Source organism: Paroedura picta, chromosome 2, assembly GCF_049243985.1.
Source record: "Paroedura picta isolate Pp20150507F chromosome 2, Ppicta_v3.0, whole genome shotgun sequence".
Classification (NCBI taxonomy): Eukaryota; Metazoa; Chordata; class Lepidosauria; order Squamata; family Gekkonidae; genus Paroedura; species Paroedura picta.
In genome coordinates this window covers 157,317,668-157,342,368 of record NC_135370.1, presented here as the reverse complement: position 1 = coordinate 157,342,368, position 24,701 = coordinate 157,317,668, and the positions used below count along the sequence as shown (strand labels likewise).

General features: G+C 41.0%; 1 protein-coding gene across 3 annotated transcripts in view; it reads left to right on the top strand.

Moving 5' to 3' along the window:
* The window catches only part of GALC (galactosylceramidase), a 43,823-nt gene that overhangs the window by 6,717 nt on the left and 12,405 nt on the right, over positions 1–24,701 (top strand). For 2 of the 3 annotated variants that reach the window (XR_013228554.1, XM_077323410.1), the window contains exons 3-11: positions 434–497; positions 2,410–2,523; positions 4,503–4,642; positions 6,954–6,992; positions 19,624–19,754; positions 21,569–21,724; positions 22,159–22,283; positions 23,519–23,646; positions 24,402–24,491. Coding sequence is in view for 2 of the 3 variants with exons in the window: in XM_077323410.1 (XP_077179525.1) it covers positions 434–497; positions 2,410–2,523; positions 4,503–4,642; positions 6,954–6,992; positions 19,624–19,754; positions 21,569–21,724; positions 22,159–22,283; positions 23,519–23,646; positions 24,402–24,491 (987 nt within the window). In the remaining variant the exon portion in view is untranslated. Of the gene's footprint in view, positions 1–433; positions 498–2,409; positions 2,524–4,502; positions 4,643–6,953; positions 6,993–13,846; positions 13,975–19,623; positions 19,755–21,568; positions 21,725–22,158; positions 22,284–23,518; positions 23,647–24,401; positions 24,492–24,701 lie in introns of all 3 variants that reach the window. The other variant, XM_077323412.1, reaches the window with a different exon arrangement.

Sequence of the window (24,701 nt, the reverse complement as noted above, 5' to 3'; positions counted from 1 at the left end):
ATACAATAAAAACAAATTGTATCCTAGGGGTGGTATATATTTTAGTAGAATGTAATAGAACTAGGGGTGTGCAATATTTTTAGCTGGCATTTTTTGATTTGGGTCTGTTGGACCTGAATAATTTCTGAAAAAAATGCTGGCTCTAAATACCAGCACAGTATTGGGATCCAGGATTTTTCAGAAATCCCAATTTTGGGGAAGTCCAATAGACAAGAGAAAAAAATAGCAATTAAAAAGAAAAAAAGCCAGGGCAAAGCTGAGTCAGTGGGGGTGACATGATAATAAATGCCTGTTTTTTGCTGTAGTTGGGAGTCTGAAATATGTATGGCTTGTTATATTTTGAAAAATCTGACAAAAATAAAGCAGATAAACTATATTGTTTGTGTAGTAGAAAATATGTGTTCTAGTCACTTTTTCTGTCTTTTTTCTAAAGCCAAATTGTGGTGCTGCTTTGCAAATTCTCAAAGTGGAAATTGGTGGTGATGCACAGTCAACAGGTATGAATGAACTATTGAGCCATTAAAGCGGAAAGGCTTTTGACCAAGTTATAAAATAAAGTTTCATATTTCTCTGACTACTGACACGTTGAGGTATGCCTTATCTGATGATATTACCAACTTTTCCGTTATGTTCTCTAAAGTGATTTTTTAAAAGTGTGAACCATACTAATTAGAGCCATCATTCTTAAGCTGAAAAAACAGGAAAACCTAGTCTGTGAGAAGAACATTACATGCTGGTGTTAACTTGTTATTTTGGTAGCTTTAGATGTTTGAAGAATCAACCAATTCTCACATCTTAGGGCATGTTTGGGAACTGATTCCCATGAGATCCATGGTAATTTATATGAAGAAATGTAGTATACTGTCTTCTGAAAAATGAAGCCATCTCTTGTACCACAATCTTGTTTGGTTATAAGTCTCATGGATATTTGTAACGCTTATTTCCAAACAATTATTCTTAAAATCACACTTAGATGAATAGGTGGGATTTTAGAATTAATTTGCTTTCTCTCAACCATAGGTCTTGTAAGGCTAAATAAATAAACGTGAAAGATGGTTAGGTAGTGACTTGACATACAGAAATGATTTAAAATTTCATTTTAATGGTTTGTTGATGTTATCTGATGTTACCAAGAAGAGAATTGATTACATCTTGTAAATAAGGACCATGTATTGTGGCTAAGCAAAGTGTTACACATGAAAATTCTTGCTTGGAATATTACTTAGTTCACAGGAGGAGGACCCCCCACCCCCCACCCCCAGCACTCTGCAAGTATCTGACTGGGAGTGAAAGCCCTGCCAACATGCAGTCATTCTTGTTCCAACCTGCACATCCCCTTCCCCCAAGAAAAGAAGAGCAAAAAAGACAAGAAGTGAAGCCCCAAACCAACCGTCTTAGCACCCAAGAATAGCACCATCCACTCAGCCAAGAAGGCAGATGGAAAGGAGGCATGCCATCAGGCATTAGGCACTCCACTGAAGTTCTAATATCACCACCATCCAAACGGGACCAGACAGAAAACTGCAAAGACAGGCATGGCTCAGTGAAAAGGCCCTCAACACGCACCTGCATGGCTCATTAAGTAGCCTGTGAAAGCAGTGTTGAGACCAGACATCACGTCTCTGCTGCTGGCACAAACACATCTCCCCTCAGTTACCCTCCGCCCACTCCCTACATGAATGGCACAGAGCAGCCTGCAGAGTGTGAATGGGAAGAGGATAAGGACTGTTGGGGGAGTGGGTGGGGAACCTCTTGGCATTTTGACTTTTCTGTTGCATAGGTGCCCATGGGCTTCTCTTTGGTTTTTGATGGTGTGCCTTAATATCAGTTGTGGGGGATGTTTTCATGCTGGAGCATGTTAGGAAGCTGACTACTTCCTGCCACTGTCCCAAGCCCTCCCCTGTTCCCACTGGTGCTGTGGTGGGGAGTCTATGGCAATATAGTGCCACAGTGCTGTGGGGCAGTGGCAGCAGGGGGCTGCAGTACTGTGTCTCCACAATATGGTGATGTAGCAGCTGACTCCTTTGATTAGTAAAAGTCTGGCATAATTGAATATATCAGAATTCTGTGAAGGATCCCAGATGTTGAAAAAATATAATTATTTAGCATCCATGTTTCAGATCTTAGTATTTTGCCAATGTGCTTTAAAATGTATCTCTTTTTATGAATTCTGGAATCTTGTAAGTAAATGGGATCTTGAATGGTCCACTCCTGATTTAAGGAATGTCTTTTCACTCAGCAAGTAGAGACCAATGAGGGAGTTTCTTGCAGGTATCTGATAATACTATTGTACATATGCGGTATTGTGTCTTCTCAGTGAAATATGTTGGAATATGCTTGCAAAGGACTGGGTGTAGCATATTTTGAATTTACTGTACTGAGGAAATAAATTTGTTTTGTCTCTCACAGATGGAACGGAAGCATCTCATATGCACTATGAAAACGATGAGAATTATTTCCGTGGTTATGAATGGTGGCTAATGAAAGAAGCTAAAAAGAGGAACCCTAACATTAAATTAATTGGTAAGGACTCAAATATTTAATATCTTAGTGTTCTGTTTCTGTAATCTGAAAACACTCCTGTGATTCAGATTTAGGTATAGGTTACTCCAGTACTCAGGTGGATGAGCAGCAGTATTCTATATGTCAGAGAAGGCTTGCTTGATGCATAGGATACAATGCAACTTCCTTTTTGTGGTTATATGTGTTTATGTCTTGGAGCAATTAGGTGTCTGGGGGTTTTCAGGTTCACCCGCCTTTACAACAGTTATCTAGCATTAAATTCAAAGTTAAGATTTTCTAGTTATTTTCCCTTCCTATTTCCTTTTAGGTATAAAGACTCCATCCAGTCCTAAGATTATCATTAATTCTCTCTCTCTCTCTCTCTCTCTCTCTCTCTCTCTCTCTCTCTCTCTCTCTCTCATGGAGGCTTAACTAAGTAATAATGCCCTGTTTTATATTGAAAAAAGGGTATTTCTGTGCTGTCGATATTTCTGTGCTGGATTTCAATACAGCTTGTTTGAGGCATGGCCTTTGGAAAAAAATGTTCTGTAGCTAATACAGGACCATCTATCTATATTCATTTTAGCCTTCTTCATTAATTATTTCTGAATAATATCTCATTCTAATCATATGGCCTTCCTTTATGAGGTGTAATATTTTGTCAGTTCAGCTCATCATTCCTGACTTTCTTGTAGCTCTGTCTTAAGGCATGCTGATAACTTAATAAGTTTTAAAAGCAGAGGTTTATCAATATTACCAGTTATTATTATAGTATAGTTGTCAAAACATATATTGGAACATTTTAAGGATCGGATGCAAGACTTCACAAGAGTGCTATTTTTGGCATTTTGCACGACATCGTAAACATCTAGTGTTAAATCTGCTACACTCTCCATTTTAAAGTGTTTGCAGGGGTATCCACAAAACTGGATTACCTCTGCCATGTAGCGCTAGCAGGATGAGAGCAGCCAGCAAGACACTCGCACAAGACACATGCGTTACCAAAGAGGCTGAAGTAGCGAGATTTCCAGCTCCAGTGTCGGCCCTTGATCCCACCCCCCTCTCTCTTAACCCAGAATGGGGCTTTCTTTAAAAAAAAAAGCTTGGAGCAACAAATAGATACACAATCGCACAGGCAGAGCACAAAATAAATTTCCCCCCACCAGTTTGCCCATAAAGCATGCCTCTTCCTCACCAAAACAAACAAAAAAATCATCCCACCCTAAAACTTTTTTTAAAGCTTCAAGGCTCCGGATTGCAAGAGGGATTGCAATGAAAGGAGCCCTGTACATCCATGAATAAACACATATGCGTTTAAATGAATAAGTCTCATTAAATAAATATATATAGCGGGCATCGCAATCCCTTTAAAAGAGTGAGAAAGGTGATTGGCCGCCTGTCTTGATTGACAGGTGGAAGAGAGGGGCATGTCTAGCACTTTCTCCTCTTCTGCCATTACAAGCAGGTGTGCAAAATGGCAGGAAGTGCGAGATGGCAGCAGAGGAGCAGCAGGTGGGGAATTCCGGGAGGCACGGGTTTTTATCGTTAAGTCTTTGCACTGGCATAAGGATTTTTTTCTGTGTGGAATGGCTCGGAGGCTAATATATTCTAGACTAACTGGTGGGGGCTGCCTAGGCTCTCTGGGAAACAAAGGTGGTTTCTACCCCTGGCTGTTGGAGATAATTTAAATGGAGCTGCCAGTAATTAAAGCTCATAGCTTGTTTGTGAAAAGTATATTTTACCACTGAACCACAGCCTGTCCCGGGAGGTGGATTATGAACTGTTTGAACCATATTATCAGGAGGTTTGTGCTATTTGAGTAGCCTGCAGAGGTTTCATGTAGCCATAATCACTTGATGATTATATATCTTTCTTCACTTGATGTAGTGTGTTTTACATGTCCAATTAGTGAAGATGGTCTTTAATCTAGGAAGCATTTATTTAGCATATTCTGCTTACAAAAGTTTATTTCCCTTTCTGTCCCTCGCTTTGCTTTACAGGGCTGCCGTGGGCTTTTCCAGGATGGATTGGGAAGGGTGAGAATTGGCCCTATGATCATCCAGATGTCACTGCTTATTATATTGTCTCGTGGATTTTAGGTGCTAAAAGATTTCATGATTTGGACATTGACTACATTGGGGTTAGTATAGCAGTTGGTTTAAAAAAGTTATTGCAATCTTTGCTGTCATATTTAAGTATGTTTCATGTGTAGATACGTTGCTAAACTTATCTGATTTTGGAGCTCAGCCAGAATAAGGTCCAAAGTTCACACTTGTTTTCACAAGCAATAGTTTTTGTCAGTCCTCTTATCCCATGGCTGCTGAGTTCACTTTTGATGTCTTTAATGAGGAACTTTATCAAAAGGTTTTTGGAAGTCTAGGTAAGCAACATCTACTGGATCACCCATGTCCACACACACTTGTTCACCCCCTGAAAGAACTCTAAAAGTTTAGTGAAACAAGATCTTCCCTTACAGAATTCTTGTCCTTCAAGTATTTGGAAGTCTAAGAATATTTGTCAAGCATTTGCAAGTCTAATATGCAACAATTGCAAATTTGTAAAAGCCAGTGAAACTGTGTATTGTAAGTAGGCTTGGGCGCTTCGGCATCTGAAGTGGCTGCTTGCGCCTGAAGCAGCCAGCGCCGCGTTGCAAGGGGGAGGAGAGGTGCGGGCGTTGACATGCCAACCGGTGCACACACGCAGGTACAGAGCTCTGCACTTGCATTTGTGCGCTGACCGTTGATGCCCACGCCTCCCCTCCCCCCCACGACTGGGCATGGTGCTATGTTTTTAGACACTGTGCCAGAAAAAGAAAAGGCCGTTTTGGATTGTTTTTGCACCTATCACTTTAACCACTGCATTGAATTTGTATGTTAAATGTGAATTGATGGCTTTTGATATATAAATTTGTATTGATGATACTGTCAGCATCTATGAGTATAATATTGGCCATGCATACAGAGTGGATTTTTAGTTTAGGTTTTTTTTATTTTTCCTCAATATCTTTTGTTCATCAATGTGCCTTCTAATTTTATCTTTAATAACAGATTCCATTGACTTACCTGGTATCAATGTTAGACTGATTTGCCTGTAATTTCCTGGATCATCTTTGGATAACTTTAAGGATGGGGGTTACATGAGCTACCTTCCATACCTTGGGAATAGAGGCGGATATTATTGATAAATTGTGTATTTTTTCCCCCCGAGGATCCCCCAAATTCACATTTGAGGTCTTTTAAACTCTTGGAAGTATTCCATTTGTGACTGGTGATTTGTCAGTTTTTAATTTGTCCATCAGTCATAGGACCTCTTTTTTCATTGCCTTAGCCTGACTGAGATCATTCAATATGCCCCCTGAGACTGGCTATTCTGGAGTGGGCAAGCACCTCTCATCTTCCACAGTGAAGGCACAGTAAAATTGCTACTTCAGAAAAAGTACTGTTCAGGAAATGAAAGCAACACAGATGATATGTACAAACCCAGGATATCACACGTTCTATATTAGGCCTCATTTTTCTAGATAATGTGGATCAAACCCATGCACTGACACGACCCCCGGTTGTTCATGACTTCCTTTTCCTTCCAACTTATTGCTAATCATGATTTGATTTAAATTTATATCACCCAATGTGTAGAAAAAGTGACCTGCTCCATGAATAGAAGCCTAATAGGTTGTTGCTTATGAGTTGATAATTATCTCAATGCCCTGAAAGGATTCACCTGCCTACTTCCTTAAATTACACATCTAATAAAAAGACAGGATGTTTTTGACAACCCTGTGAAATTTCCAAGCTGGCAAAGGATGTTTGGCTGTCTAAACCTGAATCAGAAACTCTGGTTTGAAATGGGTTTCTGATTTTGCTTTGGAGGACAGATTTGCAAGCATATCTTGTCAATTTTTAGTGGTATGACAAAGCTATGATTTTGCTAAAAAGGAGTTGAAAAATGAATGTGGGATGGAAAAGGAGGGAGAATACATGGTTTCAGTCTATGATTTGGAAGGTCACTTGAACTTAAACCACTGAATAAGACAAAATGCTATGTCTTGATTACAGTATCTAGAAGTAATATACCAAGAACTTGTTCCAACTTGAATACATGTGAAGCAGTTCCCTTACAAACAGGGGAGTTTGCCTTGAAACTGCCACAGGGCCACCATGACTCTGCAGTGATTTGATGGCAACCCCTGCTCCCTAGCAACATCTTCATTGGCCAAGTGTGATAGGAATACTACAAGTTAGATCTTCTTTTTCAGTTTAAACATCAGAGCAGTGCCTTCTGTTTGCTGAACTTCTGGCTCGATCCTCAGGTTCTGTAACTCATGTAGCTGGGCTTTGAATAACAGAGATTGGATTAGAATGTGACTATGAATGAATAGGTTGATGCATTTTTGCTATTTGCTCTTAAAAAGCACAATGCTTCTAAGTTAACAACTTCTAATTGCCTTGTAGATCTGGAATGAACGGACTTTTAACAGTAAATATATCAAGGTAGGCTAATTGAGAAGATTTGCTTATTTGATAATTAATTTGCATGTGTAATTCAACATAAAAGCATGATGTATAAATTGTAGTATATTGTTATCAGAACACAGCTACTCACTCAACTGGAATTCCAAAGCTTAATGTGTGTCGAAAATATGTTGGTGTGTATAGAGTTAACACTGATTTTATTCTGGCACACTTTTTTTAAAACTGCAATGGGAACCTTTCAATCCATCTTTGTCATTGTTCTGTGTAATTAAATGGGGACTTTAATAAAATGAGACACATCTATCAGTTGAGTTTATTTAAAAATAAGTTGTGATTTCTTCTATCACAAGGGTTCATTTGATTTTATTCTTGCAATTGCCATGTGAAATAATTTAGGCGGAAGTAATTTATTCCAAACTATCCAGTAAAATCAGGGCTGTCCAGATAATTGAATTATAAAATGAATGCTCCATCCATTATGTAATACTACTGGTAGATGTATAGTCTGCTCTCTTGTGAGGTCTGTTTTTTGAGCTATCAACTAAGCAATGTGAAAAACTTACTATATTTTAAGTTAAATAAAACTCCTATAATTTGGTCCAATACTATGGATATCTTCTTGGGAGTAAGTCAGTCTGACTTTAGTGAGACTTATTCTCAGGTAAGTATACATAGGATTGCTGCATGAAACTTGAAAGATTACCTCATTTGGTGAACAAATCCTGAAAAACAGTCCCACCTTGTCGTGGCATCATCTGCTTATTTTTAGCTAATACAATGTACTAATGCAATGACTAAAGTCCCTTAATTCTCCAAAAATTGTTTTGATTGAGGACCCTGAAAAGGACTGTTGTTGAAGAACATGGCTATTGGTGACTATTGATGATCGTGGCGATGGGGGGCCAGCTATATAAATCACCCTGTTTCAAGAATTCTTTTTTAAGCCACTTAACAGGAGAAGTAAATACCACTCTGGTTCCAAATTGCAACATATGTAAATGGTTACCTGCTCATTTCCAAACAAAACACACATGTATATATATTATAAAAACTTAAAACTCTTAGTTATACAAATCTTTCTTGATCCCATTCAAAATATTCTAACCATAAATATCTGAAAGAAACATAATTGTAAAAGCTTCCTTTTTACCATGAAAAACTACTGAAGTGCCCACATGGAATAAAAAAGAAAATTTACCCAACCGATGCTTAGAAAGGGCTACAAAGTCCCTAAGGATTATTACAAACATGTAAAGGTCATTACTGCCATAGGAATAAATGTACAAAAATGAAAGTCAGTCTGATCCTTCCTAAACTTACAAAATTAATTGACCAGGGGTTCTGTTTTTTTTTTTTTTTTTTTTTGGGAGGGGGCATCTGGACATGGAATTGGAGTCACTGGGTGGGCAGGTAGTTGTGAATTTCCTGCATTGTGCAGGGGGTTGCAGTAGATGACCCTGGAGTTCCCTTCCAATTCTTTGATTCTATATTGCTGGCCCCCTGTTGCCATGATCATGAACAGTCATCAACACCCACATCATTCAACAACAGTTCTTTTCAGCATCTTCACTCAAAACATCTTTGCAGAATCATTGAAATTAAGGGACCTTGTGACACACATTTAATTTCTGAACATAAATCTTGGTTTTAGAAATTGGAATATTTTGAATTATAAACAATATACTAGGCTGAAAGCCCGTTGCATCCAGGAATGCAATGGGTGCTAGCGGTGGGCCCCCCATAAGGGTGCCGCTGTCACCCCACCCTACCAGCCGACAGCTCCTCAGCCGGGCAAGCTGGCACGCGACGACCGATCTGGTAATGCTGCTGGCAGCAGGGCCGATGGCTCCACAGCTGGTCGGCCTGCTGCGGCTGCCACCAATGGTTAGGATATCTTATTATTCTGTATGTTTTTGTATCAAGATGTACCCTGCCCCTAGTCTGAATAGAAAGGGTAGGTAAGAAATACAATTGGGAGCGGTTTAATCATTGCAGATACCTCCATGGTAGCCAGTAAAGGGGCGTCTCTCCACGTCAGGGTGGAGGGGCTATCTGGATGGGGGGAGCATGGGAGGCAGGGACCCTGCCCCTAAGGAAATGGAAGCACTGGGCAAAATGTAGGGCGAGTAAAGGAGCAGGTGGGCAGGAAGGGCTCCTGTCTTTGCTCCCCAAGGCCTTTGTGTTTACAGGACTCAGATCCCACGTCTTTCCATCCCCCCCACCCCCAAAAGGGCACTGAGGAAGCCAGTGAGTGAGCACCTGCCAGAAACACAGGCTTGGGGAGGGTTCAAGCCCCCACCGCGCCAAACTGCACCTCCCAGCTTCCAGCTTGGATGGCTTCCCTGCCTCTTCCTTGGTGCTTCCTCGCAAGCAAGCCTTCCCGGGCTGTGGGGCATAATGCCACAGAGTTCATCACCTTTTCTCTGGGGGAACAGATATCTTTTATCTGGAAACCAGTTGTAATTTTGGGAGAAAACCAGCCACCCCCTGGAGAATGGTAGCCCAAAGTGCAAGTGATGGTATCATTTGAACCCAGCGTGGGTTCTTTAGTAGATGTACATAGCACAACGTCTGGCAGCAATGGCTAAAAGGGCAGGTTTAATTTTTAGTAGGTGGGGAGTCAGCTCTTTCCATTAATCCATGCTATAGACATATTCGGTAAACATTCTATATTCTGTGAAACAAGTCCTTCCTTGGTTTAATAAATTTAAGAGAGGTTTGTCTGATTTCCTTCAGGGCTAGCATAGTTTTTGTAACAGTTTCTTATGGTATGAAGTCGTGTTGTGTGCTTCGGCCGCTGAAGCGGTTGTTCGAGCCCGAAGCAGCCAGTGTGCCTGCGTGCGTATGCCGACTGGTACACCAGCACCGGCCCTCCCCTCTGTGCCATGACGCTGGGTGCTTTGGGCTTGTGCGGCTGAAGCACACAACCCTAGTATGAAGTCGGTTGACAATGGAAGTAGTTAGCTGCCTTTGCCTATAGCAAACTCCCAAACCAAAAGCCTGCTGGTATTGTGTAGAACATGCGAGCTTGAACATTGTATTGTTTAGGGTGGTCTTAATAAAAAGTATTTGGCTTTTTAACTATTCTTATTATATTTCAGCTGAAAACTGAGCATAATGATGTGCAGCTTTTAGGTTGTTATGGTATTACCTTGCTTTGTGGGATTTAGAAACATGAAGATATCTTAGAAAGCTAGCTGCAGAGTAAAGGTTTTAGCACTGCTGATTTGCTCTGTGAAGTGTTCTGCTAATGGCCTTCCTATGATATCAGTCAGTAAACCTTATAAAATCCATACTGACTGCTCACTCACTACCTGATTGGTCCTCATCCAGGAATGGCCCGCCCTGGTAGCTTAGCCCCAATCAGGAGGCAGCCGTCAGCCAGGAAGGGCTTAACAAAGGGTCAGCTCTCCACCTTCAACTTCCTGCTGGTTTCAGAAGTTTGCTGGGTGGAAGAGGAGCCAGCCTCAGAGCATGCCCTGTTGCCAGTAAATTGCCTTGGCCTCCTGGCCTCTTATAACTCAGAGGACTTGGGGGGGGGGGAGCTGGGGTAGCCTCTGCGCACCTTCTGGATGGCAGGAGGCCCAGAAACTGTCCCTCTGCTTGCCCTGGGCTCCAGGGTGCCCAGAAAAATCCTCTGCCCTGAGAATGTTTACTCACGAGTAAGTCATGCAAGCTTTGCAGTTTCCAATCTGAGAAGGGAGGAATCCTTTGTAGGTAGCCATCACGGGCAATAGTATGGAAAATAATGCTGATGTGGGTAGGACTGGGGTGTGATACAAACTTTCCCTTTCCATACAGATACCACCTTGGTCTTGCTGAATCATTCCAAGACCATCACAGCAAATATGAGACTAATGACATGGAAGTTGAGGAAACTGTAGAGGGGGGCACAGAAGCACCATGAGACCATGAGGACATGTGGAGAAAGTAGACATTGTTTCCCTGTAGCACATTCGCAGTAGAGGAAGAGTTGGTTTTTATACCCTGCTTTTCACTGCCCAAAGGCTTATAATAGTCTTCCTCTCCCTATAACAGACACTCTGTGAGGTAGGTGAGGCTGAGAGAGCTCTGAGAGAAACTGCTCTGTGAGAACAGTTTCTGACAGGATTGTGACTACCCCAAGGTCACCCAGCATGTGGAGGAACAGGGAATCAAATCCAGCTCACCACATTAGAAGCCGCTGCTATTAACCACTACACCAAGCTGTACAAATTGCCATTGCCTTAAAGAGATGTAGCTAGAGCACAGGCAGAAGCAACTGTTGTAGGAGGATGGTGTCTTTTTTAACTTGCTCATTGTCTGTTATGAGAGTCTTTTTCTTTAAATTTGGACATTCTAGCCAATGACTTCTCAGAGCAATCCAAGGAGGGAAACACTCAGGTATTTCCTACATGGAGAGGTGATTGAGTGCTTAATAAGGTTCAGAAGAAAGGAATACTTTTTTCTTCTGTGTTCTCTCTGTCTCTCTCTCTTTCTCTCTTGAATAAATCTTTGTAGGTCTTAAAGGTGCCACTGGACTCTGATTTGGTTTTGTTGTGCTGCTTCAGACCAACATGGCTACCCACTTGAATCTCTCTCTCTGTCTCTCTGTCTCTGTCTCTCTCTCTCTCTCTCTCTCTCTCTGTAGGTGTGGGTGTGGAGGGAAAGGGAGTGCCACATAGCCCCCATCCAAAGCAGCCCTTTCCTCCAGGTGAACTGATCTCTGCAGTCCGGAGAGGACCGTTCATTTTGGAGGTTCTTCAGGTTCCATTGGAGGCTGGCATCCCTGAATATTGGATGCCAGCCTCTAGCTGGGATCAGGACATCTCACTTTCTGGGGTTTCTTGAAGCCTGAAGAATGTTTCAGGGCTTTCTTAATGGTAAAATAGTTGAGAAAAACTGACATAGAGGCAGTATTTGAGAAACCCACTGTAAGTTCTTTATCAACCAATGTTTTCATGTCTGTTTGAAACATACAACTGTTTTTGATTTACTTTGATAGTGAACTGAACTGAAGAATGTACAGACTGAAAGGTTTTCAGTTGTAGCAGATTTTGCTATCAAATATTTTAATTGAAGGAAGAAACTGTGACAAATTTAGGAATTATTTGATGTTTATTGTAATTAGCAGTTACTGCCACACAGGATTACTCTTTGTTTCCCAACTGGCGCCTCCAAGGGATCCCTGCACCTCCAAGGGATCCAAAGCTAGAGAGTCCTCCCTCTCAAGTAGTCCTTTTCTCCAGGGGGACTGATTTATGCAATTCCAACAAATCCTCTGGTGCCAACTTGAGATTTGCATCCCACAACCGCTCTGGGGGACAGTGCCACAGAGTTCCCCCCTCCCAAGCAGCCCTTTCGTCTCCAGGAGCCTGGAGATATGTTGTCATTGTAGAGTCCCTCCTCCAAAACAGTCATTTTTTCCTTGGGAGCTGATCTCTCTAGTCTGCAGATGACCTGCAATTCCAGATGTCCAGATTGCACCTGGAGGCTGGTGAGCCCTGGGTTAGGAATGTTCCTTGAGGTTTGGAGGCAGGAACTCAAGGAGCTCCGGGGGGGTGGGTGGGCAGGAGAAAGTAATGGCTGCCCTTCATCCCGATGGAACCCAGTTTGGCTCCTTCCTTCCTTCCTTCCTTCCTTCCTTCCTTCCTTCCTTCCTTCCTTCCTTCCTTCCTTCCTTCCTTCCTTCCTTCCTTCCTTCCTTCCTTCCTTCCTTCCTTCCTTCCTTCCTTCCTTCCTTCCTTCCTTCCTTCCTTCCTTCCTTCCTTTCATGATTTATGCTTTTGTCCTTCCATGATTTATGCTTTTGCCATGTAGCCAGCCCCCAGGAAGGCCACAGTGCAGATGTGCATCCTAGTGCCAATTGTTTCCCTCTGTGGCTTTGCCTCTTGTCTGTTTATAAAACTTTAATTTTATTTTTAAAATTTCAATTGATTTTACTGCTGCTGTATTAAATCAAACTATTTAGTCATGTGTTGGTATTTTAGAAGAGTACTAGTGATGGAAATTGATTGCAGAGGAGACTAAATTTAAGGAAAGTTTTTAGAATTCTTTGCTTAGAAACTGATACTGAATAATTAGACCCGTTATTTTATAGAATACATTTTAACATTGTTGAGATAACTTATTATGGGACTAAATGCTACTAAGTTCAATGTTGACATACAAGATAAAAAAAATATTATTGGACGCAAGTTCAAAAATAAAAGTTGATGGGCATCAAACCTATCTAATTGTGATACTAGTTGGGCACCCCTCCCCATCTAGTGTGTAATACCATTGTAAATTTTTATGTCCCAAATACTTGTGTGTCTTCCTTTATGAACATTGTAAGTTCCCTTCATGATTGCCTGGAGATCATAGTCACTTGCAACAAATTGCCTGATGAGTGGCTAATTATGAATCTGTCCAATCCCAGATTTGTGGAGAGATACAGTAATTATAGTTGATTGAGTTTGCTCTAGTTACTGAACTGGGCAGACCTGGAGACACTCTTTGTATTACAGTAGGCTGTGTTCTGGCATCAAAACCGGTCTTGAGATTAAGAACTGGAAACAAAAAGCTCTCAGGCAATTAGAAACCTTGAGTAGATATATGAATGCTGTTGGTAATAATACTCTAGTTTTAAGCACTACTGACATACTTCATGTGTCCATTCACTTATAAGGATCACCCTCAGCCTCACTGTGATTTTCACACAATTAGTGCTTCAGTTCCTTTGAAAACTGTGCATTCAGATTAATGGCATGTGCAATCCTGGTTTTCTGGGTACTTTACATAAAAGCCAGATTGCTGGTGACCTTTTCCTTACTATTTGGTTTGTAAAATTAATGCTGTCATGCTACTTGGTTGGTGAAAGCTATACTTCAAGTATATTATTTGTTACCAAGGTACTGCGCAAAACAATGGACAGAGTGGGTAAAAAGAACATTGGCATCATCGCTGCGGATGGAGATTGGGACATTGTGAAGTCAATGGTAGTTGATCCTTATCTTAATGATGCTGTTGAGATAGTAGGGTAAGTGTGGAATCGTAGGGAAACAATATCCCTATAGGCCTATATTCAAAGCTGTCTTGGGCTGTCAAGAAATCTTTAATACAGCTTTTTACAAGTATTTTGCCTTACATTTAGAAATGTACGGTGTAGTTTAATCTCACTCCTTAAATCTGTAGTTCAAAAAATTGAAATCCCATGTTATTTTTAAAGTATGTTGATACAGACTTAGCAAGTAATCAGTCTGCTCCTTTAAAGTGGGATTGCATGGGGCTCTGGTCTGTAAGCTGTATCCTTTCACTTTGACATGATATAATAATTTGTAATGTCTCCTAATATTGATGAAGCTTGTACTAATATCTGTATTCCTTTGCCAACTTCGGCAGCTAACCTGTGTGCTTTTTCCTTTTATTTTTCTGCTACAGATTATAGTGTGTATTTGTACCATGATTTAAACTGCTTTAATAAATCATTTCCTTCCCTTAGAGTAGTGATGCCCAACATGGTGGCTGTGGTCCCATGGCACCTGCTGTGTTGCACAGTGTTCATTTCATTCCCTTCCTCTCAGTTCTTAGCCCCAGCAGCTGTGAAGAAGCACAATAATGTTCAGTCAACTGTGCCAGACAGCATCATGTTCTGCACTGGGGCTGTTTCAGGAGCTAGGCTAAAGGCTGGATGGAGCTCTTGAGAGAAGTAGAAAGTAATTTCCTAGGTGCTTTTCTCTGGAAGCTTGGCACACTCTGCACCACCATAACTGCTATCTGGTGTCTCACTCCCTTTTCACTTTTCTTACCTAGCTCACAGCAAGGAAGGAAAGGGATTCTAGACAGTAATTTTTTCCTGGGAACAGGATTCCCCATCCATACCACTACCCAGACTTTTCCAGGATTATTCTTATACATGTATGTATAAAGTGCAGCTGCTAATGTTCTCTGTGCTCCTAGCCCATCCTTTCTCCAATGCTTCCCTTCTATTATTCTTCTCAAATCTTGTCTCATGTAGAGTCAGTCAGTCAGACAGTCAATAGTCAATTGACTATAATGTACAGTCTTAAGAAAGCTTCTCAAATTTTTCACGCCATTTCTTAAGACATTTATAGCCATGACTCTTATAATTCATGGTCAAAATAGAGAGGTGTCAGCAAGAATTGAAAAGAAAATAACTCATTTGAGTTTTTTTTCAAGGAGAGAACTATCAAAAGCCAGAATTATTTAAAAGTTACCAGATTGTCATAAATCCATCATAAGATTCCTTCTGTCCTTGCCCCACTTTGGGGGTGCCAAAGTAAAATGTAGAATGTTGTGGGTTTCTGACTTACCATTCTGTCCTGTCCCATAATTATTTGTTTTGTTGATTTTGGAAGTGGATTGAGCGCATGGGTGAAGGAGGCTTAATATTGGTGAATCTACATGTAAATGCTAGACTACCAGGTTGCCAAATGCACGCAAAATGTAGAGGAATCTAATGGGTCTAATTTGCTGGAATGTTACTAAATATGTCCTGACTGGGGAGGAAGGGAAAAAATGAATGGTGAAGGAGGTCACAGGAGCAATTTTGTTTGCTGTAGTGTTCTGGCCCTCAGACTGGCCCTCAAGGGGGGAGGACCTTCCTACTGAGGGCCAATCAGAGGCCTAGCATGCTCTTCCTCGGGCCTCTGCTCCTCTTCCCACTTTGCTGAAGGATGAAGAGCCACTGGGAAATAAGCTGGGGAGCTTGAGCCAATTGGCTGCTCCCCAATCTCCTAGCCAATGGGAGGACAGGGAATTCTACACCCCCCCCCCTCAACCACCCTGCCTGCCCTGCTCCGCAAAAACAAAGGTAGGGGCCTGTGGACTGAGTGCTAAAAAGCTCCTCCGTGACAGCCTGGATGCTCCCTGACCTCCTGACCGATGGAGGATGGGGAATGTGGTACAGCTGTACTCCACCAGAGCCACATGGTCTGCCCTGTTCTGCTGTGTAGAGTCAAAGGCAGGGGGGCTGTGGAGTGGCTGCTAAAAGATTCCTGCACAGTAGCCAGCCACAGCCGTCAAGCTGCCAACCCATGCTCAGTCACATGTTCCAGCCAGGCCTCTGTAGGGATCCACCAAGCATGCCCACCCTGCAGGAGCCCTCCTCCCCTTTCCCCTCTTCACCCCCACCAGTCCCTTTCTGCGGCCCCCATGCTGCGCCACCTACCCAGCTGTTCTCTACAAGAGCAATCCTAGATTCGCATGTGATGAGCACCCCCTAGCCTCCTACACAGTGTGGCAACCCTGCTGCTGCCCTGTGCCACTGATGGAGCTGGCAGAGGGTGGGATACCTCCCCCAGGGTGACACAGACCAGCCAGCAAGCTTGTCTGCCCTGCTTTGCCACCTGTTTTTAAAATGGGCTTTGGTACTAGTAACTCTATAAACCTCTGTCAGGTTCCCCATAATGTTTTTGTTTTAGATCGAGGAGTCCCAGACTCTTTAGCCTTTCCTCCTGATCATCTTGGTTGTCTAGACAGGCTTGGTTCAGGTATAGTGTGAAACTCCTTTAGTGCTAAATCAGGGATTCCCATCCAGGAGTCCATGGAGCCTTGGGGTTCAGTGGGAGCTCTGAAGGGGAGCCATGGGAGCGTTGAAGCATCATGATAGGTGTGTATGTGTGGGTCTTCTCAGCTCCTCTTCTTTGCTTACATGAGGTAGAGCAGGCAGAGGAAACTGGAGGAATGGATCAAAAGGAGGCCTGAGGATGTAGGCAGTGATGTTACTTTTGGGCGTGTGGCAGGGGATGGCAGGGGGTGTGACCAGCTGACATCACTTCTGGGGCTCCTCAAAGATTGAAAAATTATTTTGGGGGTTCCTCCATGGTCAAAAGGTTGAAAAAGGCTGTGTTAGATGAATAAGTTAAGGCGGCTTCTTTCTCCCTATCCGTATTTTATGAGCTGCATGACGAAGGACAGTTTGCTATCACATGCAAACCGGTAGTTCAAGGAAACTAGGGTTGCCCCAGACTAGGGAGACAATTGCAGCATGCTTGAGGAAGGAAAACATGCTCGTTAATGTTCCAAGCCATGGTTTAGTATTATGTTTGAACCAAACCATAATGACAGAAGAAAAATTGTAATGGATAAAATTAGATTTTATCTGATACATTAAGAAGCAAGAGAAGCTATTATTTTTATTTGTGTTGGTTCAGGGCTCTTTTTTTTGCTCCTGTCATATTTGTAGTGCAAACCTGTTTGAACTTGTTTTGTTTTTAGCATAGTTATATAAGAACCTCTTGTGGCGCAGAGTGGTAAGGCAGCCGTCTGAAAGCTTTGCCCATGAGGCTGAGAGTTCTATCCCAGCAGCTGGCTCAAGGTTGACTCAGCCTTCCATCCTTCCGAGGTCGGTAAAGTGAGTACCCAGCTTGCTGGGAGGTAAACGGTAATGACTGGGGAAGGCACTGTATAATAAAATTATACAAATTTTATTACTGATTTTTCTCTCTTGGTGGAATAAGTTTTCCTTTTTAAATATTGGTTTAATTTCACATCATGGATAAATATTAAAAGAACAGCTCAAAGCTTATCCTGCGGAGCAGTGTTCATTACCATCATCATATGATGCATCCTGTAATGATCTTTTCTGCATAGTTTATATAAATATCTGAAACATGCAGACATACGAATTTCTAACTTTAATTGGCCCCAAGGCAATCTTCTGCTTCCTTAGGGAAGGAAACTTGTCTGATGGCTTTGCAGGTCTTTAATCTTATGTTTTCATGCTATTATACGGTTTTTGAAGTGGTTCAAAATTAATTTTAAGATCCATATATGCCACTGGCAACATTCAGGTTTGAATTGGATTTGATTTATTTTCTGTTTGTCGGGGAGGGCCCCATTATGCTTCTTTTGTGTTCCACACAGTTTATTATCAGATCTATAGATTTATCTATAGTTCAGTCAATGGATTGTCCTAAATTTGTGGATAGGTTGTATTCTAGAATTTATGGTATGTAAGTTGACTTTATAATTGGCAGTTATTTATAGCAATCAACAGACTTACAAAGTAGAATAGTAGATGTGTATTTAACACTGAGATGATTTCAACATAAACAATAACCAAAATTATATGACCAATGCAATAGATTGTAGAACGACATTTTTTAACCTGCTTAATTAATTTGTTAATCAAAATTCAAGTCAGGTTTTCAAAAAGTGCAAGCTTTCATTCTAAACATGTTGAACCGGGTATCTTTCTGAGACCGAATTATGAGATGAATCAATTCTGTAGAAGAGATTCTGGGTTACAGCTGCAGTCCCAAGCATACCAGACAGTAAATCATAATATTAAACTTTTTGAGGAAACCTGTTCTGCAGAACTAAGTGATACCATGAGCAGAAAGTGCTTAATTTATTGGCTAATGTCCAAAACAGAGTACTTTTTGTTCGTCGCAACTCGCAACTCCTATATTTTGTGCAAAAGGTTGGGTTTTTTTTCTATTTATTTTTGTGTTGTCTCTATCTTTTGTTTTGTGTTGTCTGTTTCCTCCCTGTCATCCTACTTGCTTGTTTTCCCCTGCCTAGGTGGTGTTTCATCTTTTTCCTCTCTTCTGCAAACCTGAGGTTTTCCCAGGAGTTGCAAAATAGCTCAGGTTTTTTCTTTTATTGAGGAATGGTGCATAGTGGGCTAATAATGATGTTCTTTCTATCTCTTAGAATTCTGCCTGGAAGCATGATTGTACTGAAGTATGCATGTACACAAAAAGTTATACCCAAAATTAAACTTGTTATCGATTAGATCTGCCCGAGCATCTAATGGGTTGGGCTAAGAATGTGTGCTTTCATTCTCAGTTTGGGTGGATTTGGGGCACTCTAGATTCAGTTAGTAACAATGTTATTTTTGGAAGTTTTTCCTACTTTTTTTCTTGAGCTGTGCTGCTAGATGAGGACTTCATTGTGTTATTACAACTACTCTTTTTAATTTTCCTAAATACTGGGAGAGGTATGAGATAAATTTAGGTGGGTAACTGTGTTGGTCTGAAGCAGCAGAACAACATTTGAGTGGCACCTTTATTCAAGCTTATGTTTTGAATAAAACTTTGTCAGTCATAAAGGTGCTGCTGGAATCAAGGTATGAGATAGTTCATTGATCCCTAGTGTAGTGCCAACTAACCTGTCTCCTAGTATCCCATCTTTTTGTTTCTCGTGTGTCCATTGCAAATTTAAAAATAAAGGAATAAAGGAAATCATTATGGCCAGTGACCTCCTTTCTTGGTCAGGGTCACTAATTGTCTCCTTGACTGGCCCTGTTCTTACCTGCAGTTCCTGTACTGTTACATTTAGGGAGATCTTTTACATGAAAACAAAGCTATGAATAAACTAGCATTAAAAAACTCTGAGCTATACTATGCCCCACCGAAGCAGTACCTGCTTTTTACACAAAATCAGCACAAACCATTGACTACTAACATTTTGCAGTGTCTTAATATCCTGTTGTCCTGTCCCAGAATCCTTCCATTGACAGGTGGATGACTTTGTTTCTATTTTTATTCATGACTACATGTAAACAGGATGCTTTTTTCCTGCCTCCCCAGACCTAACAGAGAGCAGACTTTTAATACTTATGCAGTGATGATATAAATAATTGTCTTGCACTGAAAGAATGGCAATTTTGATTTTTTATAAATAGGAAGAATTATGTGTCCTTTTTTCCCTGTATTCAAAGATTTTAAGATACACTTTGGATAAGCAAGAGCTGCAGCGGGTGCGAATCGTAGCCAGCGATAACCAATGGGAACCAATTTCTTTTGTCATGATGCTTGACTCTGAACTCCGTGAAGTGGTCGATGTCATTGGGTAGGGTGCCTCTTCAAAGCTGACATTCCCTGCCTCTGTACAATCCCTTGTGATAACTTTTGCTGTCCAGTGTAAATCAACAAAGCAGTGTTGTCCAGAATAGGGATGGGCACAAACCGGCTGATGAACTAAAGTTGGTCATGAATTTTGGGCAGTTCATGGTTTGCGAAGCAATATTTGCCAGTGGAAGAACTGCCATGAACTTTTATGAATTTTGGACCAGAAAAAAACCCAGCTTAGGTATTTGGTTGTGAGTCATTTAAACCACAGCTTTCTGCTCGGAAAAAAAAATCATAGTCATTTCACCTTTGCTTTCTGCTTCCCATAGCTTTTTGCAGAGAGCAAAAAGCAATGGTTTAAATAGCCCTCTGCTATCTGCAGAAAGGCCGCATAAAACAGGGATTTAAACCTGAAATGGTTCCTGAACCAATGTTAACTGGTTCGATTCACAAACCAACCTCCCAATTCATATGTGTTTGTGGTTCAGCTGCGAACCATGAACCAAATTCATAATCCCAGAACTTCCGCATGAAAGAAAATGTTACTCTTTTGTGTACCTCTTTTGTTATTCTTGATGACAAATTATATAGATATAAGACATATATGTAAATATCACACCCTGATAGCATTTCCCCATTTCTCCCCCCTCCTATAAAAATGCTTCAGAAGGGGATATTTTAATCAGAAGAGTTCTTTCTTTTCTATTTCCATGCTTCAAATTGCTTTCCTCCTAAAGCAACTTTCCTTCATTCTGAACACAAACACAAGTATGGGCCCTAGAGAAGAGATAGGGCCACTTGAGAGATTGTGATTTAGAGCAGAGGAATTATGATGCATACCCCACTACTGCTGTTTAACTCAAAACTGCCACTTCTTGGAGGAGGATGAAAGGCCCAAGTGGGTTTAGGATGTGAATGTATGTGTAGTATGAAAATTTAGTGTGGTATTTCAGAGAAGTGGGAAAAGAAGTCCATGAGAGATTTCGTCTTAAGTTGGAACAGTTTGTTTAGCCCATAAATGGGATAAAACGTTCCCTTGACTGGTCTTGGTCTGAAACTCTGTATAGTGGTGAGTATTTTGCTAGGATTTATGACTAAAGCATGTCTTCTTTTGTGAATTTTTAAGCTTTTTTGTTATGGCAGTGGTTTGGATTACATGGATAAACATTGGTAGGGACTGGTTAGGTAGTTTTGACATTTATGTCATACTAAGTAAAGTAAAATTTTCATTATATAGATCCTCAAAAGTAGTTTGAAGAAGAAGAGTTGGTTCTTATATTCCCCCTTTCTCTACCTGAAGGAGTCTCAAAGTGGCTTACAATCACTTTTTTATTATTACTTATTTGATTTCTCTCACAAGGCTTGTGGCAGGTTCCCTTTCCTTGCCCTACAACAGACGCCCTGTGAGGGAGGTGAGGCTGAGAGAGCCCTGATATCACTGCTTGGTCAGAACAGATTAGATGTTGACGCTCCTAACCACTATGCCAAGCTGGCTCTCATAATTACTAAATCTATGGTGCTAACAATCCCCCCCCCAAAAAAAAAATCAAAGGTTTAAAAAGAGTGGGGATCCCTGCCATAGATTTCCTGTTTTGCATCCAAATTGGTGGAGTCAAACATACAACAAAAGACCTACCTCTAGTGGGTATCCAGATATTTTTTAAGGATTTTTGAATCAATTCATGGTCAGCAAGAGCTAATAAGAACTGCTGCAACAAAACCTTCAGTTTGCTAAAAGCTTAAGAATGTGTCAGTCTTTTTGACCATGTGTTGAAAAGCCATTTTTGTGTGAATTTTTTGTTTTGTCTTATCAAGGGCTCACTATCCAGGGACCAAGACAATGCCTTCTGCCTTATTAACAAAAAAGAAACTCTGGGCTTCAGAAGACTACAGCACTTTCAACAATGAAGTGGGCGCAGGATGTTGGGCTCGAATCCTCAACCAAAACTACGTCAATGGCCACATGACCTCGTATGTCTTGTCATGCATAGGAATGTATCTTCTATATATAACATAAAAATTAAAAAATGCACAGTATAATAAAGTTGTATATAATATGAAAATAGCATATCCTAACTAAAAAAATATCCCTGTGTATTTCAATACCGTGTTTCTTGATGGCTGGTAGATTCCCCTCCTTCCCCTTGAAGTATTTATACATTTCATATTATTTAAAAAGTATTTATACCCTGCTTCATCCATCCCCAAATGATGGCTCAAAAGCAAGGTGATGAAAACAGAATGCATTAATTCCTTGAAATGTCATGTTGTTCTTCACAATTTTACTACTTAAGAACTTCTGAGCTACTCTTCATTAGTATATACGTAATGGTCTTGAGTCAGTTGAATAAATTCTAGAACACTTCTTTTCATTAACACATATATTCATTCCTCTGTCTTTTCAGCACTATAGCTTGGAATTTAGTGGCTAGTTACTATGAAGAGTTACCCTTTGGTCGGTGCGGTTTAATGACAGCGCAGGAACCGTGGAGTGGGCATTACAGTGTGGATCCTCCAATATGGATTACTGGTAAATGTTTAAACAGAACTTGAAACTTAGACATAATTTAATTAGGCACATGAGAAGAGCATTTGGAGAGCAGACTTTAGAAAGGATCTAGATGAGCCATAAATATTTATTTAAACATATCCATAACAGAAAACCAGCTAGAAAAGCAGTTGGGGGATTGAATTGCCAGGAAATACAGGGATTGCTAAAGGAAGATGGGGAGACACAAAAAATTCATTTAGCTTATCTGTTTTCTACATTCACTCTGTTGGCCATGTACCCACATCACAGCCACTATTTTCAGAAACAGAGTCTGAGAAACTGAGTCAAATTGAGGTGATGACCTATTGGAGAAATTTAAAAAACAACAGTTCATCTCCAGATCCTGGTGGCATAAACCCAAGAACTCTTAGGGAACTCAAATGCGGCATTGTTGATTTACTAACATGTATCTGCAAGTTATCACTAAAGTCAGCCACTTTGCCAGAAGACTAGATATTTAAAAAGGGATCTTAAAGGGAACCAGGAACTCATAGGTCAATTAGCTTGATGTCTGTCCCAAGCAAATGAGTAGAAACCATAATCAAAGATATAATTATTTGATATATATATAAAGAAACGAAGCCTGTTGAGAAAAAAAATCAGCATGGCTTCTGCAAAGGGAAGTCCTGCCTCACCAACCTGCGTAGCCAAGTCCAACACTGAAGTTGAGGAATGCAGCACAGGACATGTTTGGTGATCGCAGGCAAAACCGGTTTGCTGACTTGATAGTTTTATTGCTTTTCTCAATATTATGTCTGGCTCACAGCAGGAAAGGGAACTTAGTCACCCAAGATCCTCCTTCTCTTCTTCCCTGGTTTCCTCTGGCATGCCAATTACTAACCCTTTATGAGATGTCTTTGGGCTGAACTAGCACTCTGACCCCATCTGCTGCCTTATGAGAATACCAGTCCTGTGAGACTGTAGGAATGTGCTCCTACATAGATGCTTCTTGCCTTACCCAAGCTTGTGGCAGTGCAGGAACATGTGCTTGGGGCCAGGGCAAGAAAGTGGTTGCACGTCTGTCTGTGAACTGGGTAGCTGACCATTCTTCCCAAATTTTGGAAGGAGTTATTCTGTAGTTTGCACAGGATAAGGCTGTTGCATTCATGCAGTGTGCAGCCTTCTGATACTTCTTTTCTTAATGTTATGATTTGTTTAAGATTGTAAAATCGTCATCTTTAAGACAATGAGATAATTTTCTGTTTCTGTGACAGCACACACAACCCAATTTACGCAACCAGGCTGGCATTACCTGATGGTAGATGGACATTTAGAAGGAGGTGGCAGCTATGTGGCACTGACTGACGGGAAAGGCAATCTTACAATCATCATTGAAACAATGGTAATGCTCTCAGTTCTGGGCCTGTTAAAATCATCCCAACACAGTAGCATTTATCAGCACTTGACAACAAATCTGTCCGGGTAATTAAAGTTATATGACTGTCCATTCACTTTGTGAAGGTAATACTGAAAAGTGCCTGTTTTTAAATCTGATTTAGCACTGCAGCTGACAGGCTGGCCTCAAGTTCCTTGTTTTCATTTTTGCTTTGAACTCCCATGGGGGGGGGAGGGGCCTTGGACAGTCTGCTGTTCGTCTCAGCATTTCACCTGCAATATGGGAATAATCCTACTGACCTACTTTACTGTGCTTTCTAAGGATTAGTGTTCTAAATCATCGGAGTTGCTTTTGGGCACTTTCTAATGGTGTGTTAAGACAGTGGTGATTCTAATAGTACCATTTGCGTAGCTAGTACTGATTCACTGTTCACTCATCTTAATTATTTAAGATTATTCAGTGAGGTCTTCTAGCGAAAGCTCCGGACTATATGCTAAAGTCAGCATTGCCAAGCTATGTGGAGAGTGTATTTATGGCATCTGGAACTCCAAGTGTCTTCTTATTTTAAATATGTACTTCCTAACTAGGTCAGATAATGTATTTCAGTCTTTTTTTGTCTATTGTGTATCACTTTGAAAGCTTTTTTCAAGGTATCAAGTGGTGTAAACTTGCTGTCACCAAGGAGTACGAACATTGTGTTTCTATTGGCTAATAAATGTTGCATGTACATTGTGTTGAATTCTGTATGCTTTTATCCCCAGACTTATTCCCATTCTGCTTGCATCAGACCACCCCTGAGTCCGTACAGTTTGTCACCCCAGAAAGCAACTTTCTATTTCAATGGATCCTTTGTAAGTATACAACATACAGGATATTTGCTCCTTGCATACTATTGTTAGTGTGTAGTAGGTACAAAGCAGGAAAAGTAACTTGGTTTCATGCTATTGAGGCTGTTGGAGTACAATTTTCCTGAATTTCACCAGTGTATGCATTAGACCATTGGCTCTGGAAGTGTTGGTGCAGTCCTGTAACCAGTTGTGTCCTCTTTACTGTGTTCTATC